Genomic DNA, 18,561 nt, shown 5'->3' with positions numbered 1-18,561 from the left:
GGGACACCCTGGAGCCCATGGAGCTGCTCCCTCTGGGGCCCTGACCCCAGCACTCTGTTATTTTTACCAGCCTCTCACATCTTGGGCTATCCCTGGAATGTTTTTGCCACATCTTTGTCCTTTCACTTGTTGGAAAATACTTCCCCCAGCTCTTCTCTAAATCCCTTGAGGATACTGTTTGTACTTGGCTTGGTTTTTTTCCCCCAGAAGAGCTGCCATGAAATTCTTCTGGATGGTTTTGGTTGCTGGCACCGAGTTGCGGTGAGGTTTAAAGGGCTGCCAGGGGATTATCTGAAAGCTCTTGGCTTCCCCAGAAACTCCAGTGGGATTCCAGGGCCTGCCTTGGTGTATGCACAGGGCTGGGTGCTTGGAGGGAGTGTTGGCCTCTGGAGGGCACCCATGGCTCAGCCTTGCAGGGTTAAGGGTTAGGTAAAAAAAAGGAAATAATTCGATGAGATGTTTGCTTGCCTTGGAGCTGAGGCTTGACTTTTTTAAAGTAACACTTGGAGTAGCTGGGGGCACTGAAAAGAACCAATTTCTGTGTTTTCCATCCCAGTTTTTAACCTTCTCCCCAACCTGTTTCCATAGAGGGCAGAGTGTCTGGCTGCAGCTGGATCACCGTGTCCTGGACCATGACTTGCCCAAGAAACCAGGGCCAGCAACTTTGTACTTTGCCGTTAGGTGAGTAATTGTTTCCACCAAGCAAACATTACCACTTGGGTTTATTTGTCACCAAGGGGTTTTGTTTAAAGGAGCTGATTACAGATTTGATAAAGGAAATAAATGTCAAAGCAATGTGTTATTTTTAGAAGGAGATTAGGCCCTGGCTAAGTACTGCTCTCTTTTGTATGTAACTATGATATAAAGTAGGTTGGAACCTGCTACTTTTTAAACTCTTATTAGGACATGATTCCTAATGTGGGTTTGGGTTTTGTTTTTTGTTTAAAACCTCATATTTTAAGTATCTTCTTTGCCTGACTTTTCTTTGAGTGTGCTAAATTTCAATACACTTTATTCAAACAATTTTACTTACTTTTTTCCTTCTGTTTACCTAAGGGCTGTCTGTACTTTAAAGGGATTGCTGATGGCTGTTTTGCTCACAGCTTAACCAGTCCCCAGGAAAGAATAAAACCCCTGGCAAAATGATGATTTTGGCCAATGTAATTGCATTACTTTATGGCTGTTGCTGGCAAAGCTCTGCTGGTTAAGGGCCTGAAAAAACCCCACATCCTACGAAACAGAGCTGTGCTGGCAGAAGAGATCAAGCATCATATTCTTAATATTGTTGGAGTCTTTGTTTTCCTTGCAGTCTGTGAGGGAACGTGAGAGCAGATTGACCTCATTTGCTTTTCAGATCTGGGTAAATTTATGCCTGGTGTGCTCAATTATTTGAAGCACTTCCAAAGCAGAGCCTCTTGTGTAGCTGGGTCAGTTGGCATTGGTGCCTCCCCGTGTCCCCCACTGGTCACCAGGGGAATGGGACAAACAAGTGGCACTTTGTTCTGCCTCAATACGTGCTGGGGTGTGATGGTGTCCAGAGCTCCTCTTCCACACTTAGCAGAAAGAAAAAGCTCCATTTATGAAGGGGTGATGGGCTCTTCACTGTGTTTACAATGATCAGGATCTGGGAGGCCAAAACCTGTGGCTGCCCAAGAAAGCTGTGAAGGCAATCCTATAACTTGAGCATTCTTTGGGTTGGAATTTATGCTCTTTGCTCATTTTGGCCCTCTCTGTTGCAAGGTGGTTCTCAACAGGACAGGGTGTGCAGAGACTTGGGCAGGAGTTAATCTGTGAGGAGTGGGCTTGGAAAGATCAACTTTCAGAAAGGAATTTTAAGCTTGACCACTCTGTGGTCATGAGATCCAAAACAGGTAACCAAGGAGGTGGGCAGTGAGATGCAGAGCAGGAGGAGGAAGATACAGAAATAATTAGCCCTACAGAAACAGCCTGATCCATAGAAAATAGATACTCCAGCAGAAAAGCCACTTCAAAACCTGCAGTTTCCAGTTGCATTACTGGAAATGGAGCAATCTCCAGATTGCAGGTTTTTCTTCATCTCTTCTCATCCCTGAACTTTTGCTGTTCAATAAGGAAGCGTGTGATAATCCTTTGAGATTTCAATTACTGCCAGCTGGCATAAACTCAATCCAGTCACAGAGGTTTTTGGATGGCACACTCAGCTGAAGGGCTCTGTGATGCAGATTGAGGACTTTGAGCACTGGAAGTAGAAGCAGAATGTGCACTTTATGGTGCTCCCAATTGTGCCTGCCATGCCCTGAACATCCTTATCTCTGTGGTCCAGTGTTCCCCACCTGTACTGGGGGTGTGAGAAGGTAAAGCTTGTACCATGGAGGAAATGGAGCTGGGATTGGGGCAGTGCCCCCTGTGCTCTCACCCTAAACCCATAGATCCCACAGCTTCCTGCTTGCTACAGGAGTGACTGGGAGCTGACTCTCTTCAGAACTAGAGCTGTCCTGCTTCTGAGGGTAATTCAGCCACACCTGGCCCTGGCTGAAAGAAACTGGAAGTGCAAATGAGGTCATTAGCTGAGGAAAATCACTTCAGGGTGCAGGGAAGGCTTCAGCAGGCTGAGGAAGGTCCACTCTGGGAAGGGCTGGTCTGGCAGGAGGGATGGGAAAGGAGGAAGAGTGTGGGTCCTGCCCTCTGCTCTGCATTTCTGAAGAGGAACACTCAAGGGTATTTAAAGTAAAATTTAGCAAAGCTATGGGGGGAAAAAAAATACATCAGGTGAGATCAAGAGAAGGTGGAAATACCTGTGGCTCATAGAGTTCATGGGGAAAGGTGAGTCATGGAAATGTAGAACAGCTTTTCAGATGTGTGGGGCAGGCTGCTGAGCTGCCCCTTGGCCAGGCTGCATGCCTGTGAAATGGGTAAATCATCTGCAGAGGCCTTCTGGAGAGTGCTTTAAAATTAATTCAATAGGACACGCTGCAGGAATGTGAAATATTAAAGCAATTACTATTTAATGTCTCACTTTTCTGAAGTCACAGCATAAACACTGCAAGCATTCCTGACACCTGTGGCAGGTCCCAGCTTCTCTGCTCCCTAGCACGTGCTCTGTGCTGCTGCTGGGGGCTTGTTCAAACGTCCTACAGATCACCCATGCCATGATCATCAGTCAAAAGTCAGGGGATGGAGCCTGAGGAGTTTGTCAGGAGCTCAAGAGCAGCCTGGGGCTGTGGGAGAGATTGGTCTGGCTCTGATTGCCCTGTGTGGGTCATCCAGCCCCCCTGCCCTCCAGGACAGGACACTGGGGTGATCTGCATTGCTGAGGCACTGGGGGCCCAGGTCTGTGCTTGCCTGGGAGGAAGTTGTGCCTCCTGCCTAGCATTTAGTGGGAGCATCTGGAGCTGGAGTGAAGGGAAGGGTTCTTACTGACATCTCTGCTCTCCTGGAGGCAAGGTGGTCCTGCAGGGCTGCCAGACACCCCTGTCTTGCAGCAGAGTGCTGGACTGATTTCCCCACCATGTTTGGAGTGGCTTTTTCCACTGCTGTGACTTTACCTGCAGGGGAGAGAGATGGGCTTTGCTCCTGTAGCATTCAGGGTTTTCATCTAATTTGAAAAGTCATCAGATACCCAGGATCTATTGAACCAGGAGTCCCTGTCCCCTGTGTGCTGTCAGGCTGTGATTTCTGCTTGTTCCCTCCTAAAAGGCAGGAAATTAAGTGCAGTAGCTCATAGTTCCTCTGTGCTATTTTATTGCTGGAGAACAAAACACTGAGGAAATAAAATGACTTGGGAGGAAGATGAAACCTATTCAAGAGAGTCACTCATGGCTTTTGGTTCTTTTTTTAATTTTCAGGTTCTACATTGAAAGCATTTCCTTTCTCAAGGACAAAACTACAGTGGAACTGTTTTTTCTGAATGCTAAGTCCTGTGTACACCAGGTAAGACTTGGAGCCTCTTCTGCATCTTTCTTCTGTTGCTCTTTTGCCACATGCTCAGTCCTGAGAACTTGGTAGGAGCTGTGTCTGATTTCTAGAACTAATTGAAGTATTAAGATCTCAGCATGCTGGCTCTCTCCTTGCCTTGAAAGCTGATGCTTCATGCACATGAATGGGGCTGATGATGCTTTCCCAGCCCTGCTGTGTGCTCAGTGCTCTGCAATGAGTCTGAAATACTCAAAAGCTTTTAAGTTACTTGAAATCTGGGTTGTAACTTCCCAGGTAGGCTCTGCTCAGTGGCACATTCTCCTACAGTCTGCATAGCAAACACTCAGTGCAAGTGTCTCTTTACTGACCTTTAATCAAACCTGTCCTAGGAAGAAAAGGCCTGTGAGGAAGGTCATGTGTTGTGGATTTTGTCCCTAATTCCTTTACTTCCTGCCTTAATTCAGTGAGATAGTAAAGTAACAGTAGATAGTAATAGCAAATCCTGTAAAGCAGCAATCACAACCAGTTGTTGGAATATTTTCTTTGTGGTGGAAAAGCTTCCATTGTTTTCTTAAAATATTCAGATTGGTAAAATACATGTTTTTAAAAGGCACATGAGGATGTGGTAATGAAAATCTTAAAGATTAAGGTTGATTTTCTGCAGGCACATCTTGCTCTGGAATAAGAGTGGTGTGGCAGCCAACTTTGCCATGCCCCTACATGCAGCTGCAGTTCAGTGAACTTTACTCTGATGCTTCTGGGATTTTCCAGTTAATGTCAAACTCTGGTGCCTTTTTGTTTTCACTCATGGTTCAGTCAGTCTGAGAGGGTCACTTGGTTCTTACAACCTTTCCTTGGGAAGCAGTCCTTGGTGGTGGAGCTCAGTGTAGCCAGCCAGAGCTTTCACCTTTAACATGCTTCAGATTCTGGAGGATTCTTATTCAGGATCCAGTGTTCATTGTTTTATGAAAGCCTATAGAAACCTCAGAGGGGTTGATGGCAGAGCTGTGACTGTGCTTTATAGGAATTGCTTTCTGGAAGAGTGAAGGAAATTGGTGAATTTTTACAACATGCTGAAGTTTGAAAGATGCTCAAAGAACTTGGGGCCTCACTGGTTATGGTTATTAAAAAGCAAGTCTTCATTTGACATGTCTGCCACTTAAAATGAAGGGTCTTGGCAGCTTGTAGCCATCCTTAAATTGCTCCTTAACTGGAGCAGTTTAACAAGACAGCACAAATAATTTTGGGATTGGAAAATGGGTCTGGTTTTGGGATGGAATGTGGAAAATGCCACTGCTGTTGAAACAAACCCTACCCAATATTAACACATTTGGGTGCCAGTATATGTGTTTATATGCATGTATAAAGCATATCAGAAAGCAAAGGAGAAGAGAAGCATAAAAAAAGAAGTTTGAAGGCAGGCTGGCTCTTTTATTTTCCCCTGTGGTTTGCAAGGTGCATGCTCCTTGTAGCAACCCAAAGTGTGCCATCCCTGTTCCTTCAAGCAAAACTGCCAGGAGCAGGGGGTGTCTGCTGTGGCCAGTTTCTGTGGGCAGCAGAGGGATGAGGATGAGGAGCATCACTTCCTCCTGAGGGGAGGATCTCTGGGCAGCTCCAGGTGATTCAGCACACAGGGAAAGCTGGGGGGGCCTGGCTCTGCCTGCAGCCCTCTCTGTGCTGGCAGTTTCACAGCCCAGCTCAAGCCTGTGGCTCCTTCAGCAGGAGCCAGTTCCTCTACTCTAAAGCAGCTTTTAACTTTCCAATTAACCCTTGTAAAAATGCTCTGTTCTACGTGACAGACTTGGGGTCAGTCTCCAGGTTTCAGGTAATCATGAAGGGCATGTGGGGCCAGCCCTCATCCTGAGCCCCTGGGATGGGGACAGGAGGATGCACAAGGGCCCCTCAGATGTGCCTGTCCTCTCCCCTGGTGCTGCTGGCTCCTTTGTGGGGCAGGGAAGGACCCAGGGGATGTCTGAATAGGAGCATCCCCAGCTGCATGAGGGGTGCAGCTGATGCTCACTGATGACAGCCAGGAATGCTCCCTGGCATTTCTCAGTCCTTAATCCAGGTTAGACCTGGTTAGACCTGCCTCAGCTTGGCTTTTTGTTTTTGCCTTTTTGTCCCTTTCCTTTCCTTGTTGTGTTCTTGGAGTGAGGACACCCCAGTGTGTAAAAAGCAGGAGCCCCCACCCAGCCCATGTGCCAGGAGAGCTCCCAGTGCATGGGCAGTGCCAGAGGATGCCCTGCCAGGGCAATGTCCTAACCTGGGTCTCTGCATGGAGCCTGTGCTCTGTGTGGGCCAGGAATGTGGTTTGGGATAGATGCAGCAATACCTGGGCTGTGCTAAGCCCTGTGTGGATAAGATTGCTTCAAAGTCAGTTGTGTTTCTTTGCTTTCACAAAGGTGTTTCCAAAGTTTTCACAGTGGCTTTTCCCCACAGGGAAAACCCAAATCCAGGGTGGTGCAAATGCCTGATGCTTGAGTGCTCTTGTGACATTCCTGAGCACTGGCATGTGTTGACAGCACAGCAGAGTGTGGGTACCTGTGCTCCCTTGGCTTCTGTCTTTGGAGGCCAGGGATGTTCCTGTGAGCAGGGAGGGGGTGATGCTGCCCTGCGTGTGCCATGGGCATGCAGTGCTCCTGCTGGCACGTGGGACACGCCAGGAGAGCCAGGCAAAGGCTTGGGCAGGCACAGCCAGCACAATGGCAAAGCTCTGTGCCAGCCCTTCCTGTGCAGGGCACCTGTCCTTGGCTTACAGGGTGCAGAGGCTGCAGCAGAAATGTATTTACAGTGTTCTTTGAGATGTCTGTGTGTGAAATACTGTAAGGGGCTGTTTCTAATCAAAGAGAATGGAATCTCCCTAAGGAAGTCCAGCACCTCTGGGGTCAGGCTGGAGCTGCTGGGCAGTGTGTGCTGGCTGTCTTGTACCAGCTGAATGAAAATTTAGGGTAAACACTAGAGCATGTTATATTCTTAGTTACATAATATATTACAAAATATGATCATGAGTAATAAATAATGAAATCAAAACCTGCATGACAGCTCTGAAAAGGGTGAAGGCTTGCTTGGTGTTTTGCAGTGCACAGCCATGATTCTCTTCCTCACCTTTCAACCCCACATTCCTTCTTGCAAGCCTCTCTGCTCCTTTCTGCAAATCAGGTACTGCTTCACCCTGCCAGGACTTGGAGGAATCTGGGCCTTGTGCATTTTGCAATCTCTGTAGACATTTTGGCAAGGAAGGGACAAGATAGACAATAAAATCTCAGCTGCCAAAAATGTATTTCTTTCTACTCCCCACCCACTCCCCCACCTCTGTGCTCCTCTGTACAGTCAAAGCTGCTTTGTGCCTCTGGGCCCTTTGCTGGCACGTGCCAGGTTCGTGCATCCTCTGTGACCTGTGCTGCTCTCTGTGCAGTCTCCTCTGCCTGTGAGCAGCTGGGGAGCTTGGGGGAGACCCCTTTGCCTGCAGCACAAGAGGGCTGAGAGCTCATTTTTACTTTTGTGAAGCCCCCTTAGCATGTGAACAGAACACAACGTGTGCGGTTGCACTTGGTGCCCCCTCACTGCACAGACCTTGGCATCCAGCTGAGACAGCAAATGCTGCCAGAGCTCTCTCCCTGCCCCTGCCCATGTCCCCCTGCTCTGGTGCTGCAGTCCCCAGGCCCTCTCAGTGCTGTGTGGTCCCAGCAGCTGGCTGGCTCCTGCTCTGCAGCATCCACGCTCTTGGAGCTTGGAGAAGTCACAGCCATTGCCAGGAACAGCTTGGACCACCGAGCTGGGGGTGGGAGCTGGTGATAATTATATATCCAGGTCTGTGGAAGTGCTTTCCAGTGACTTGGTTAAAAACTCGTTTATCCACATGTATTTTGGGAGAATGCAAAGGCTGGAGCTGCTTTGTGTACATCTGGGCTCTTGTTTCTTACGTGCCTCTCTTTTCCAAGGCTTTGAGTTTCACTGCCTGAGAACCTTCAGTGGTGACAACTTCAGTTTAAAAGCCTTCTCACCCACCATTGACTTCAAGAAGCTGGGTTAAGATTTATAGCTGTCTGAAACCTGCTGTACAGCTGGAATTTAGGAGAGGGGCAGCCTGGTGCAGTGGGTACCTGAAATGGCTGTGTTTGCACAGGGAGCTCTGTAAAGTGTTCAGTGTGTTATTGCACAGCCCATGACCATAGCTGGGATGCTTGCAGGGAGGTGGGTCAGAACTGGTCACACACAAGCTGATGATAAATTTGGAAAGATAAATTAATCTTTTCTTCTTTTGAAACAGCCAAGTTTGGAAAAATAACACCCTACTTGGCCAGCAAAGCACTGTCAAGTTTATTATGCATTAAGGCCAACCTCCATATAGCTCTGCAGTTGTATGGTTGAGTCCTTGCCAGGCCTTAAAATATGTTCTGTAAACTAAGATCTTGGTCAAGTTGGCTGTGTTCCCCATTTCCTCTGTATCTCTGGGTGTTGGGGGGTTTATTTAAATTCCCATTTGTTTCAAGGACTTGTAAGAATTGCTTTAAAAAAGGAAAAAAAAAAGGGAAAAGTTAAAGGAAATGTAAGTTTTCAGAGGAGTCTGTGATAGCTCCATGAACAGCAATGCTTGTGAGCACTTGGCAGCCTGGAGACCAGTGCTGACCAAGAAGAGCTGTTGAAACAGACCCCTGGTGTGAGCATAAAGTCTGGCTGGTTCCCAGCTCCTGGGGAGCAGAGTGGTCATATATCAGAGAGCTCTCGAAAGTTTTATAATGGATATTTCCTAATTCTCCCCCACCTCCAGGGAGAGGGGAACGATCCCATGTAGCCTTGTAACACAGTGTAGTCTGATCCTAGCCAAGGCTATTAAACACCCTCTGTCCCTTGCCTGAGTTGGCTGTTTTGCTCCCAAAGACAGCACATGTGAAGCCCAGGTTGAGGTTCAGCAGGAGCAGTTGGCTTTTTGCTCCTCCAGGGCTGTTCTCTCCTGTGGATTCTGCCATGGCCCAGCCTCATGTCAGCAGATGAGGAGGATGGAGCCTGTGAATAGAATGTGACAGGACCCTGCTCTGGTGTAGTTTGGCAGATCTCCATGGGCCCCCCACTCTGTACCCCAGAGACCTCACCTGGGGCTGTGCTGGTGGCTTTGGGGAGGGGGCTTGGCCGTGGTGTGGGGACAGTCCAGGGGCTCCTGAGAGTGCTGAGGTTGATCCAAGTCCTGCTGTAAAGGGTGCCCCAGGGACCTGTGAGGCTCCTGGGGAGGTGCAGGTTGTGTCCCAGCTGGGCTGGCCCATTGAATATGAAAATTCAGTTGATTTGCAGCCAGAGTTCTGTTCCTCATGTCTCTGGATGTAGTCACCTCCTCCTGGGACCGACAACTGGGTTAATTGCCATGAAGAGTCCTGCACCTTTGATGTCCTGGCCACAGAGCAAAGATGCTGTGACAGCTCAGCCAGTTCTGTTGTTGTGTGTGTTGATATCTCACTGTGATGGTGGGGTAGGAAAGCAAAAGGCTGTGATTATATGTTAAGGCTAATGACACTTGCTATGTGCCCTGGTTTGCAAACCAGGGAAGTCCTCATGCCTTTCCCCATTCTCTGCTTTTACTCTTGCATTAATGAGAAGAAAGCAGCAGTAAATGTGTTCCTGTTGCACTGGGCAGGTGAGTCCTGGAGTAGCTGCTCCTGTCCCTGGAGTTTCATCTGAGTGTTGGCTGAGGCACAAAAAGCAGAGGGAAATGGATGAGAGTGGCTGGCAGAGACAGCAAAATAAAGGGTGTAACAGGGAAACCTGAAGCTGTCCCTTACCACTAACAGCTTTTATTTTTGAGCTGGGTTGGCCTCAGCCCCTGAGGTGGGAAGCAGCAGGGCTGGCCAGGGAGGAGCTGCATCAGCCTCTGCACATGCACTGAGCTGTGTTTGGTCTCAGCCTGTGCTCCCTTGTGCTTGGTGTGAAGGGCTGTGGGGTTCCATGCATGAAACAGAAGCCATCGTGGACCATCTTAATGTTGTGAAGTAGCTGTGAGGCTTTCTGAGCCACCCAGGCTGCAGGGCCCCGTGGGGGAAATGCAGCACAAGCAGGAATCTGGGGTGTTCCTCCGAGGAAGGTCAGGAGGAGCAGACTGCCATTTGCTCCTCTAGCAGCTCATATTCTGCTGCTTTTGTGCTTTGCTTTACCTCCCTGAGGTGCTGGAGGCAGACACCTGCTTTGCTGTGCTTTTTCCCAGCTCAGTTTCTGTCCTTGGGAGCTGAGTCCCGGTTCGGGTGCTCAGCAAATCCTAGAGCAGCTGATGCAGGAGGGAGTGGGATGGTGTCCCCCGTGTACTGCAGGGCAGTGAGAACAGCAGGTGACAGCACCAGGGCTCAGATGTAGGTGTGCATGCTGGTAATTGGGACAGGCACTTGAAAGCTGGAGTTGTCCATGTGCTGCCAGTGTTTGTGCAGTAATTAATTCCCCAGCACAGCCACCCCGGCGGGGCGAGTGACAGGATCTGCCTGACCCAGTTCCTCCTGCACAGCCTGTGTGGTGGAACAGGTTGTGGCCAACACCCACTGCCCTCCCCAGCCTGGCAAAAAAAAGCCTTAAACACTGAAAAGCTGCTCAGCTTTTGGCACTGCTGGGTGGTGCCAGCCCATCTCTGTGGGTGCCAGGACACGGAGCAGGGATCCTGCATCCCTGGTGGGAATCACCTCCGTGCTGGGTAAGGGCACGGGGTGCTGCCACTGCTTTGTTCACTTGTGCTGGGTCCACACCCAGCTAATTGCCTGCCTCGGTTTGGGTCCTTTCTTTCCCTCTGACTAATTGCACCCTTCTTTCAGCTTTTTTTAAAGCACCTTTCGGTAATCACTGGTAATTATATTCAGTCTTGTGGCTGTCTCCAGGCTATTCAATCATGGTGTGTGCATTTTTGGGGGTGTCTTTGGCTTACACAGATTTTTAAGGAATTAGTTTGAGGGAACAAGCATGTTGGTATCTCAGATCTGCAGGTGAAATGATTTTGTTGTCAGCCTTTAACCTCTGGAGGTCACATGTGGTTTGAACAAACCATGTCCATTTCCACTTCTTGCTCTAAAGAGTTAAACATGACAGTTCCTGTGTGTGCTTATTTTTTTAAATCTGCTTTAATCTGAGTTTACAGCCTAAAGATTTGCTTAACACAGTTAATGCTCATCTGACTATCATCACTCTTGATCTGAGTTTTCATCAGGATTTCAGACTTGTATCTCTGTGGCAGTAAATTCTAGTGTTGTTGCTGTGTCTAATGAGGGTTCACTGCTCTATTCATGACCAAGCTTGTGATTTTTATCACATTCTAAGTCCATGTCTGTGTAGCAAGAGCTCCTATCTGAACTGGGGGCTGAATTCTGCCCATGGGCACTGAAGGTTGAGTTGTTCTTAGCCAGATGCTGAGATAGTGACCTACTCCTGCTCTACAGTAATTGCCAACCAGTTTGGACACCTGCTGCAGCCTTTTATTACCCTGATGTTTATCAGGATGACAAAAGCCACCACCTGAATCCACTGGACCAAGTTCAGTGTTTAGATAAGCCAGTGGTCTCCTGGCTGAATCTGTCTCACTGGTTAAAATGATCAGCCCCTGTGCAAACTCTAATTGAAAAATATCAGTTTCATCCCCTCCCTGGAGCTGCAGTCACCAGTCTGTTTAAACTCATTTACATCTCAGATGTAGGAGAGTCAGATTCCATTATCTGAATGACATACATCTACTTAACCTTGTGCTGCTGACCTTGTTCCCACTCGGATAAATTTAGGAAAACCTTCCACCTTCATCTTCAACATGTGTCTGTGGGAGCACTGCTGCCCTGGCTCTCAGGGCCCCCCCCTTGCTCACTGAAGCCTCTGCTGGAATTACCCTGCCAATGGCAGGCAATGCAAATTAATCTTCTTACAGTCATTCTCCTCATCTATTTTTGAAATCTGACCTTGCTGATAAAGCAATACTAAGACAGAAACCCCCATCTGCCAACCCCCAGGCTGAAGGATGATTATAAAATCAAAATATTGCCTGAGTGAGTGAGAAGAGTCATGGTCCTGCACTTGAGAGCAGCACATGTCACTGTCTGGATTTGTGTCAAGCCAAGGGCTGTCTAAACTCCATGACAGCCCAGGGCAGAGCTGGATTACATTACAGCAATGGCCAATTGGTGAGCCAGATGGCAAATAATGTTACATTATGATGAGAAAGTACTTCCAGGCTCAGAGGGAATTGCCCAGGACGCTGTCACTTGGAGAGCATTAGTCTGTCAAACACAGGCTGAGCTGGGCATCCTTTGCTTCAAATCCTTGCTCTGCTGCTTAGCTACTGCAGCACTTCAGGGCAGCCCCTTCACTTCCCTGCACTTTTTTTTTCTTTTTCTGTGATTTTTAGTCCCTTTAAAGGATGGGTTGTTCTTTGGATTGGTTGTTTTTTTTTTGTTTTTTGGGTTTTTTTTCTCCTGAGCCTTGCTTAGAGTGGCCCCAGTCTCCTGCCACTGTTCCTGTGTGGTGGCAATAACTGTGTGGGCAATAACTAGGGCTGGTCCACCCTGTTCTGAGGTTTGCAGCAGCTGGAGAGCCATGATGGCAGCCCTGCCCCTGGGGTGATCTGTTTGTCCCCTTTGCTTGGTCAAGGACATCTTCAAGAGGTCAAGTTAGGGAAGACCCTCTTGCCTCTTCACTCTTTACAGCTTCTAAGCTGTAAATTTGAAACTGAGGGCCCTGGCACAGCAAATGCCTCACTCTGAAAGCAAAGTGAGACTTCCTCACCTGGAGAAGCCAGTCCCCCTTTGTGCTCTTTGGGCTCCTAAAGCCCTAAATAAAGTGGTTTGTGGGATCACTGTTAACACTTGTGGCCGTGCCATAGCAGCCAGTAAAGTGACCAGAGTTTCTTAAGGCCAGTGTCTAGCTCTAGAAAAAAGCCAATAAACACAGAAGAGCAGCCTCATAATTACTCTTGCTAATTAGTTAATGGCTGTGAGGTGCTTTGAAGATGAAAAGTGAGGAGGTGCTTGGTTATTATGTCCCAAACACCCCTGGAAGGGCAGCAGCAGCTCCTGCTGTGGCTCAGCAGAGTCTGCTGCAGCAGCTCATCCAGTGCTGCTGAGCTTATCTGGGAGCCAGCAATAAATCAAGAGGGCTTTGGAGAGTTAAATCTCCTTGAGTTTCTTGTAGGCTTAAAAGGCAATGAGCCCCATGTAGCTGACTCTGGGGCAGGGCAATGGTCTTGGTGAGCTTCTAAAGCCCCTTCTGTCCCTGTTTTCCCTGATTTTGTGATCCAGGGCAGCTTTGCTGAGCCAGATCTCACCTTTCCTGCTGAGCTGAGGTTCCCTGTGGTGGCATTTTCTCATATCTGAGTTCTTTGTCTGCTGGGGAAGGACACCATGGTGCTGGGGTGACCTGATCTCCTGTAATCCTCTCACCACCACAGCTGGCATCAGAGCTTGCTTGGGCAGATGCAATTTAAGCTTTCAGAAAGCCAGCTCAGATGTGCATGACAAAGACTAACCTGATACAGACCTGGAAGTAACAAAGTACCTTAAAATTGCACCTATGTGAAGAGTTTTTAGGCTGCAATCTTGCCTCTTTTCTTAAGCACCAGCATGAAAGAGATCTGAAGGAAGGATGCACTTCAAGCTATTTTTTTTTTTTCTCTGAACTTGTGATGTGCTCCTCCTCTTCTTCTAATAAAATATGTCTGGGAATGCTTTGGGGGCTACTCCTGCATAGCTGGTGCCACACCTGTTGGGAAGGGGAAATTCCTCCTGGTCTGCCTGTCAGAGAAGGCTGGGGGAGTGCTGCTGCTGGAGTGTTTTATTGACAAAGCTGGCAAAAACACTTCCTTTGCATGAAAATTGAATTATTTGTTTGTTCAACTTTTGAATTTAGTCTCTGTGGGCCAGACCTGCAGCTGTGGTAAATTAGCTCAGCTCCAGATGTGCCCTAATATATTTTGAGATGTCATTTCCCTGTATCTGTATGTGATTCTGTAGATCTTGCTGCTGCCCTGGTTTTGGCATTATTTCAGCTTTTGGTCTGCTTTGTCTCCTCATTCAGCCAACAGATCCTGGGGCTAAGGGTGTGTTGGGATCTCAGTGACATGAGGCAGGCATCATGTCCACCATCTGCATTTGCAGAAGGTCAATAAGAAAAATCTGTGTTCCTGGGCTGCTCCATAGGCTCAGTTTTGTGCTTTCCCCACTGTTTGCAGGATGCAGGAGGAGTAAAAGAGTGCAGCTGTCAGTGCATCTCCTTTGCTCTTCCAGTGTCACTGCTGGTCCCTGAGTAGAGCCAAGGCCAGGGGTTTTCCTGGTAAGAAACTAACCTGGAAAGTTTGTACTTAAGCTTGTAAGCAGGAGGAAAAAAAAAAAAAGGATCCTCATGTAGTTTTGATGCTTTGGCACCAGTGGAGTTTCTGAGTACATCGTGCTGTTAGGACAGGGCTGGTTTTGGGGTGGTCTCAAGGCACAGGAGATTTCCAGCATGGGCTCCATGCAGTTTTTCTGAGCATTGCTCTAGAGCTTCAGTGGAGTTGGAAGAAATGAAAGCTGTAGGATGCAGACTGAGCAGGACAAAGGACTCAGTTATGCTGCCCTTGTGATTAATCAGTATTAATCAGGCTGGTTTAGCATCAGGGGGCTGTGTACCACAACAAACAAGGAATGGCCCTAAAACTGTAAGCAATAAAAATCTTTATGGAGAGATGGATGTAGTTCCTTGGTTTTCTCTTGGCTGGGACAGGGCTATCCCAGTGGACAGATGCACCCAAATGAGTGGAGAGCACAGAAATGGGCTGGGAAATAAACAGCTTTTCCTGCAGATGGTGTCAGGGGTTTAGATCTTGTCAAATACTGCTGTTTGTGGAGCTGACAGCTGCTCCTGGGTGCCATCCAACCACGTATCTGCCGTGCCCCATCCCTGCAAGTGTTGAATGCCAGGTCATGGAGCAACCTGGTCTGGTGGAAGGTGCCCCTGCCCAGGGCAGGGGGCTCGGGATGAGATGGTTGTTAAGGTCCCAAACCCAGCCAGTCCATGATTCCATAGATTCCAGTCTATGACACCCAGTCTCTGATGCTGTGACCCTCACCCATTAACATCCCAAACCCAGCCAGTCCATGATTCCATAGATTCCAGTCTATGACACCCAGTCTCTGATGCCGTGACCCTCACCCATTAACACCCCTGGGTTGCTGCGTGGCAAACTGGGGCTGGCAGCGTGCCGGGACCGCGTCCCGCTGAGCTCGGGGGCAGCATCCCGTGAAATGCAGCAGCAGCAGCCGCGTTCGTGCGGAGGGCAGGGCTGGGGCTGGGGCTGGGGTTGGGCTGGGCAGGGCTGGGCAGGACGGGCCGCGTGTGCGGCGGTGGCAGCGGGGACACGGGGCGGGAGCGCCGCTCCGGCAGCGCCGCCTCTGCCGAGCCCCCTCCCTCCCTCCCTCCCTCGTTCCCTCGCTCCGGCCCCGCTCACGCTGCGCTCTCTCCCGTGCAGGGACACATCGAGGTGGACAGCGAGACCGTGTTCAAGTTGGCCGCCCTGGTGCTCCAGGTGAGTGTCTGCCCCGGCTCGGTTTGGCTCAGTTTGTTCCCTTCCCGGAGTTTTTCCTCCCCCTGCTCCGTACGGAGCCCCGCAGGGTTGTTTGTGGTCTCCGCGGCAGAGGAAGCTGGAACACATAGGAGTTCTTTTTTGAAATGTTTGTTTGAGGAGTTTTGAATGGAAAGAGTAAAAGCTAATCAAGGGAAGTAATTTATCTGGGCAGGTTTCCATTCAATTTATCACTTAGCCCTAATTTAAATACATTCCAGAGATCTGGGAAGAAAAGTGTAAATATTGTGGCTAAATCAGCTATATTATGCCTGTGAATCTTCTTTTCCGAGCATATGGTTTTGATACCTCTGTTATGTTAAAATATACAGTGTCAGTTTTCCCTCTCATTAATCTAGTTTTGTTCTACTGAGACTTAAACTCCAGTTATTTACCCCTTTCTATGAAATAAAATTCTGCCTTTAAAAAACTGGGGTTTTCCCCCATTGCATTGTCACTGACAAAGTGCCACAGCAGCAGCTCCATCTGCCTGAACAGTTGTTTTCATCTCGAGTGAGCACAATTCCTCCCAACTGCTGACCTGACTGTACAGCCAACCTTTGCCTGGATGGGAGAGGAGGGAGAATTGTATTTCACTTCTTGTGCAGTAAAAGCAGCATTTGATTTGCAATGTGAAACTCATCCCCGTTTTGGAAGCAGTTTTATTTGTGCTGTAGGTGGATTGTCTACAGCTGGGAGCACGAGGGGCCAAGTCCAGCTCTTGAGGCTCCGTGTTTTGCAGGGAGTGTGGTGGGGGTCAGGATCTGCCTGCAGAGCTGTGGGAGTGGGGAAGTGAACAATGCTGGGAAAACCGAGGGTTTTGAAGAGATCATGTTTTAATTCTGTCACTGTTTTTCAATTGTAGGAAGCTAAAGGGGACTATTCCAGGTAATAACATTTTCCTTTCTAATACTGGTGTGCTTGATGGATGTGTTTTTCTGTGTTGGCATTGTATTGCAAACAATCACAAATGGGGGTAAAGTCCAGCTGCGAGCAGTGCCCGAAGAAAGTGAAATGTGCTGCTGGGCTGGATAAAATCTGAGTCTGCAGGGTGAGTAATGCCTTTTGTGAGCAAGCTCTGAGTCAAAACAGTGTTTGAGGCCACCACGCTGCGCTCCCCTCCCAAGTGTGGGTGCCGCAGTGGGAGAAGGGGAAGCTCCCACACTTCCCTGCTGGGAAAACCTGTGCTTTGCCAAACTTTTGCCAAGAAAACCATTGCCTGTGCTTCTGCGGGCCTGTGTTTGGGTCCCTGTGGGTGACCTTGCCCACAGCCCTGCCCGTGCAGGGACACAGCCATCAGCTGCCCCGGGATCAATGAGCCATGTTCTCCTGCAGCTGCCCCAGGGCCTCTCCCTCCCCACACTTGACCCAACACTTGTGTTCTGGCTGATGTGCAACCCCCTTGCTCTGCTTGAGCTGTTTAAAGCTGCATCATCAGGTCTGCTTTCCCCTTGGAGGTGCTGCTTACCCAGCTCTGATTGTGATAAGGAGCTGAGGGGGAGCAGGTGGGGTCACCTGGACCTGCTGGAGCCACGGGGAAAGACCTTCCATTAGAAGCAGCTCACTGAGCAAATAGAGATCCAGAAGATTGGCTTTGGTCACGTTAATATTTTACTGCTTGCTGAGTTTCCATATGGGGGGAGAGGTGTGTTTTACACTTTAGCTACAACAGCTTTGGAGAGCCTTCAGTACAGACCTGTGTGCCCAAATGCAGGGAGCAAGTCACGTTTGGCTGCCAGAGTGACTCTGCTATCCCTTGAGGGGCCAGTTGTCAAGTAAATGCCAATGCCAATCCCTAGACCCCTTCCCTTCAAAGGCCTGTCTGTTCTCTGCCAGAGGACACGCTCTGTGAAGTCCATCAAACCTCCTCCTCCTCCTGTTTGTTGGCATGCTGTCACACCTGCAGGGAGAAAAAGGTGTTTTTGATCAGCTGGGTGGGCTGGCTGTGCAGACCACTTCTGTTCCTGTTCGTGCTGTAGATCTGCTCTGTGACCCCCAGTATACTGCTTATACCTGCAATATGCTGCATTTTTCTCTAGAAAGACCTCTTATCTTGCCTGATCTCTACAGGGACGCCCTAAGCTTAGCTCAGTTAGGCACAGATAACCAGAAAATCACTGCTGACTCCACAATAAGTAACTTGTTAAGCTGTAGCAACTGGTGGCACAATTTGCTTGATTCTCAAGAACAGGGGTTAATGCTAAAAACCACCTTGGTGGTGAAAAGCTCCCTTATGTGGTTTAAACTTAACACAGCCTCCTTATCATTTGCCATAAATAGGTTTGTAAGTATGGCTTCAGGAGCCCAGGACCTGTGGCTGTGGCTGTTTTCTGTGCTTCCCTGGACATGTTGCAAGGAGTGGATTGCCCATGGTTACCTTCAGAAGTATTTAAAGAAAATTGTAGGGAAGAGCACTCTGCTACAAGAGTGATTTCCAAATGCAGCTCTTCCCCTAAGAGTTCCATGGAAATAGCTGCAGCAATTGTTCCCTCTGTTAAACTGAACATATGTTATGCCCCTGTGGCAAATGAACACAGCCAGCTGTCCCAGGCCCAGTGAGCACACCAGGAGTGGAGGAATTCCATGTCACATATCACAAGTGGTCCTTTGGGCCAGTGCTGATAAAGCACTGGCTTAATTACCAGCATATCTTAACGAGGATACCGGAGGACTGGCCTCTGCTGCACAGCTTGCTGTGCTGCACAGACTGTGTCCCTCTGCAGGGGGATTTGCCTCCCTTTGCAGTGCCTTGAGAGTGTTCTCTGCTCGCTGTCACTTGGACATTCTGCTTTGAGTCACCTTCTGGAATGTGGCTCTTGCACCACCTCAGCTTCCGTGAGAATGTGCAGGTTGATTTTTTTTGGTACTGGGTTAGTGCTGAATGAACACGGGTAAATACAGGAATTGCCTGAAGTCCTGGAGATTAGCTCTGTGGAAGTGAGGATTGGACCAGTCCAGGCAATGCTGGGGATCTCTTCCTGTCTGATTTTTCACACACATCCCCTAGGCAGCTTTTCCACGGGGACACATCCTGTGGTGGGGTCACCATGTGGCATTCCCCTGATGTCAGCTCCGTACCAGGGCCTGAACGCTGTGTTTCTCTCCTGTGGTTCTATAGGAACCTC

At 48.8% G+C, this 18,561-nt stretch overlaps 1 protein-coding gene across 3 annotated transcripts in view; it reads left to right on the top strand.

The window, feature by feature from the left end:
• FRMD4B (FERM domain containing 4B) overlaps positions 1-18,561 on the top strand; it is a 126,407-nt gene that overhangs the window by 69,125 nt on the left and 38,721 nt on the right. For all 3 annotated transcript variants that reach the window (XM_077184612.1, XM_077184613.1, XM_054640127.2), the window contains exons 4-7: positions 589-681; positions 3,825-3,909; positions 15,344-15,400; positions 16,302-16,324. In XM_077184612.1, the coding sequence (XP_077040727.1) occupies positions 589-681; positions 3,825-3,909; positions 15,344-15,400; positions 16,302-16,324 (258 nt within the window). The remainder of the gene's footprint in view (positions 1-588; positions 682-3,824; positions 3,910-15,343; positions 15,401-16,301; positions 16,325-18,561) is intronic.

The sequence above is a fragment of the Agelaius phoeniceus genome, chromosome 11 (genome assembly GCF_051311805.1).
Source record: "Agelaius phoeniceus isolate bAgePho1 chromosome 11, bAgePho1.hap1, whole genome shotgun sequence".
Classification (NCBI taxonomy): Eukaryota; Metazoa; Chordata; class Aves; order Passeriformes; family Icteridae; genus Agelaius; species Agelaius phoeniceus.
The sequence above is the reverse complement of the archived record's forward strand: the minus strand, read 5'-3'. Positions and strand labels throughout refer to the sequence as shown.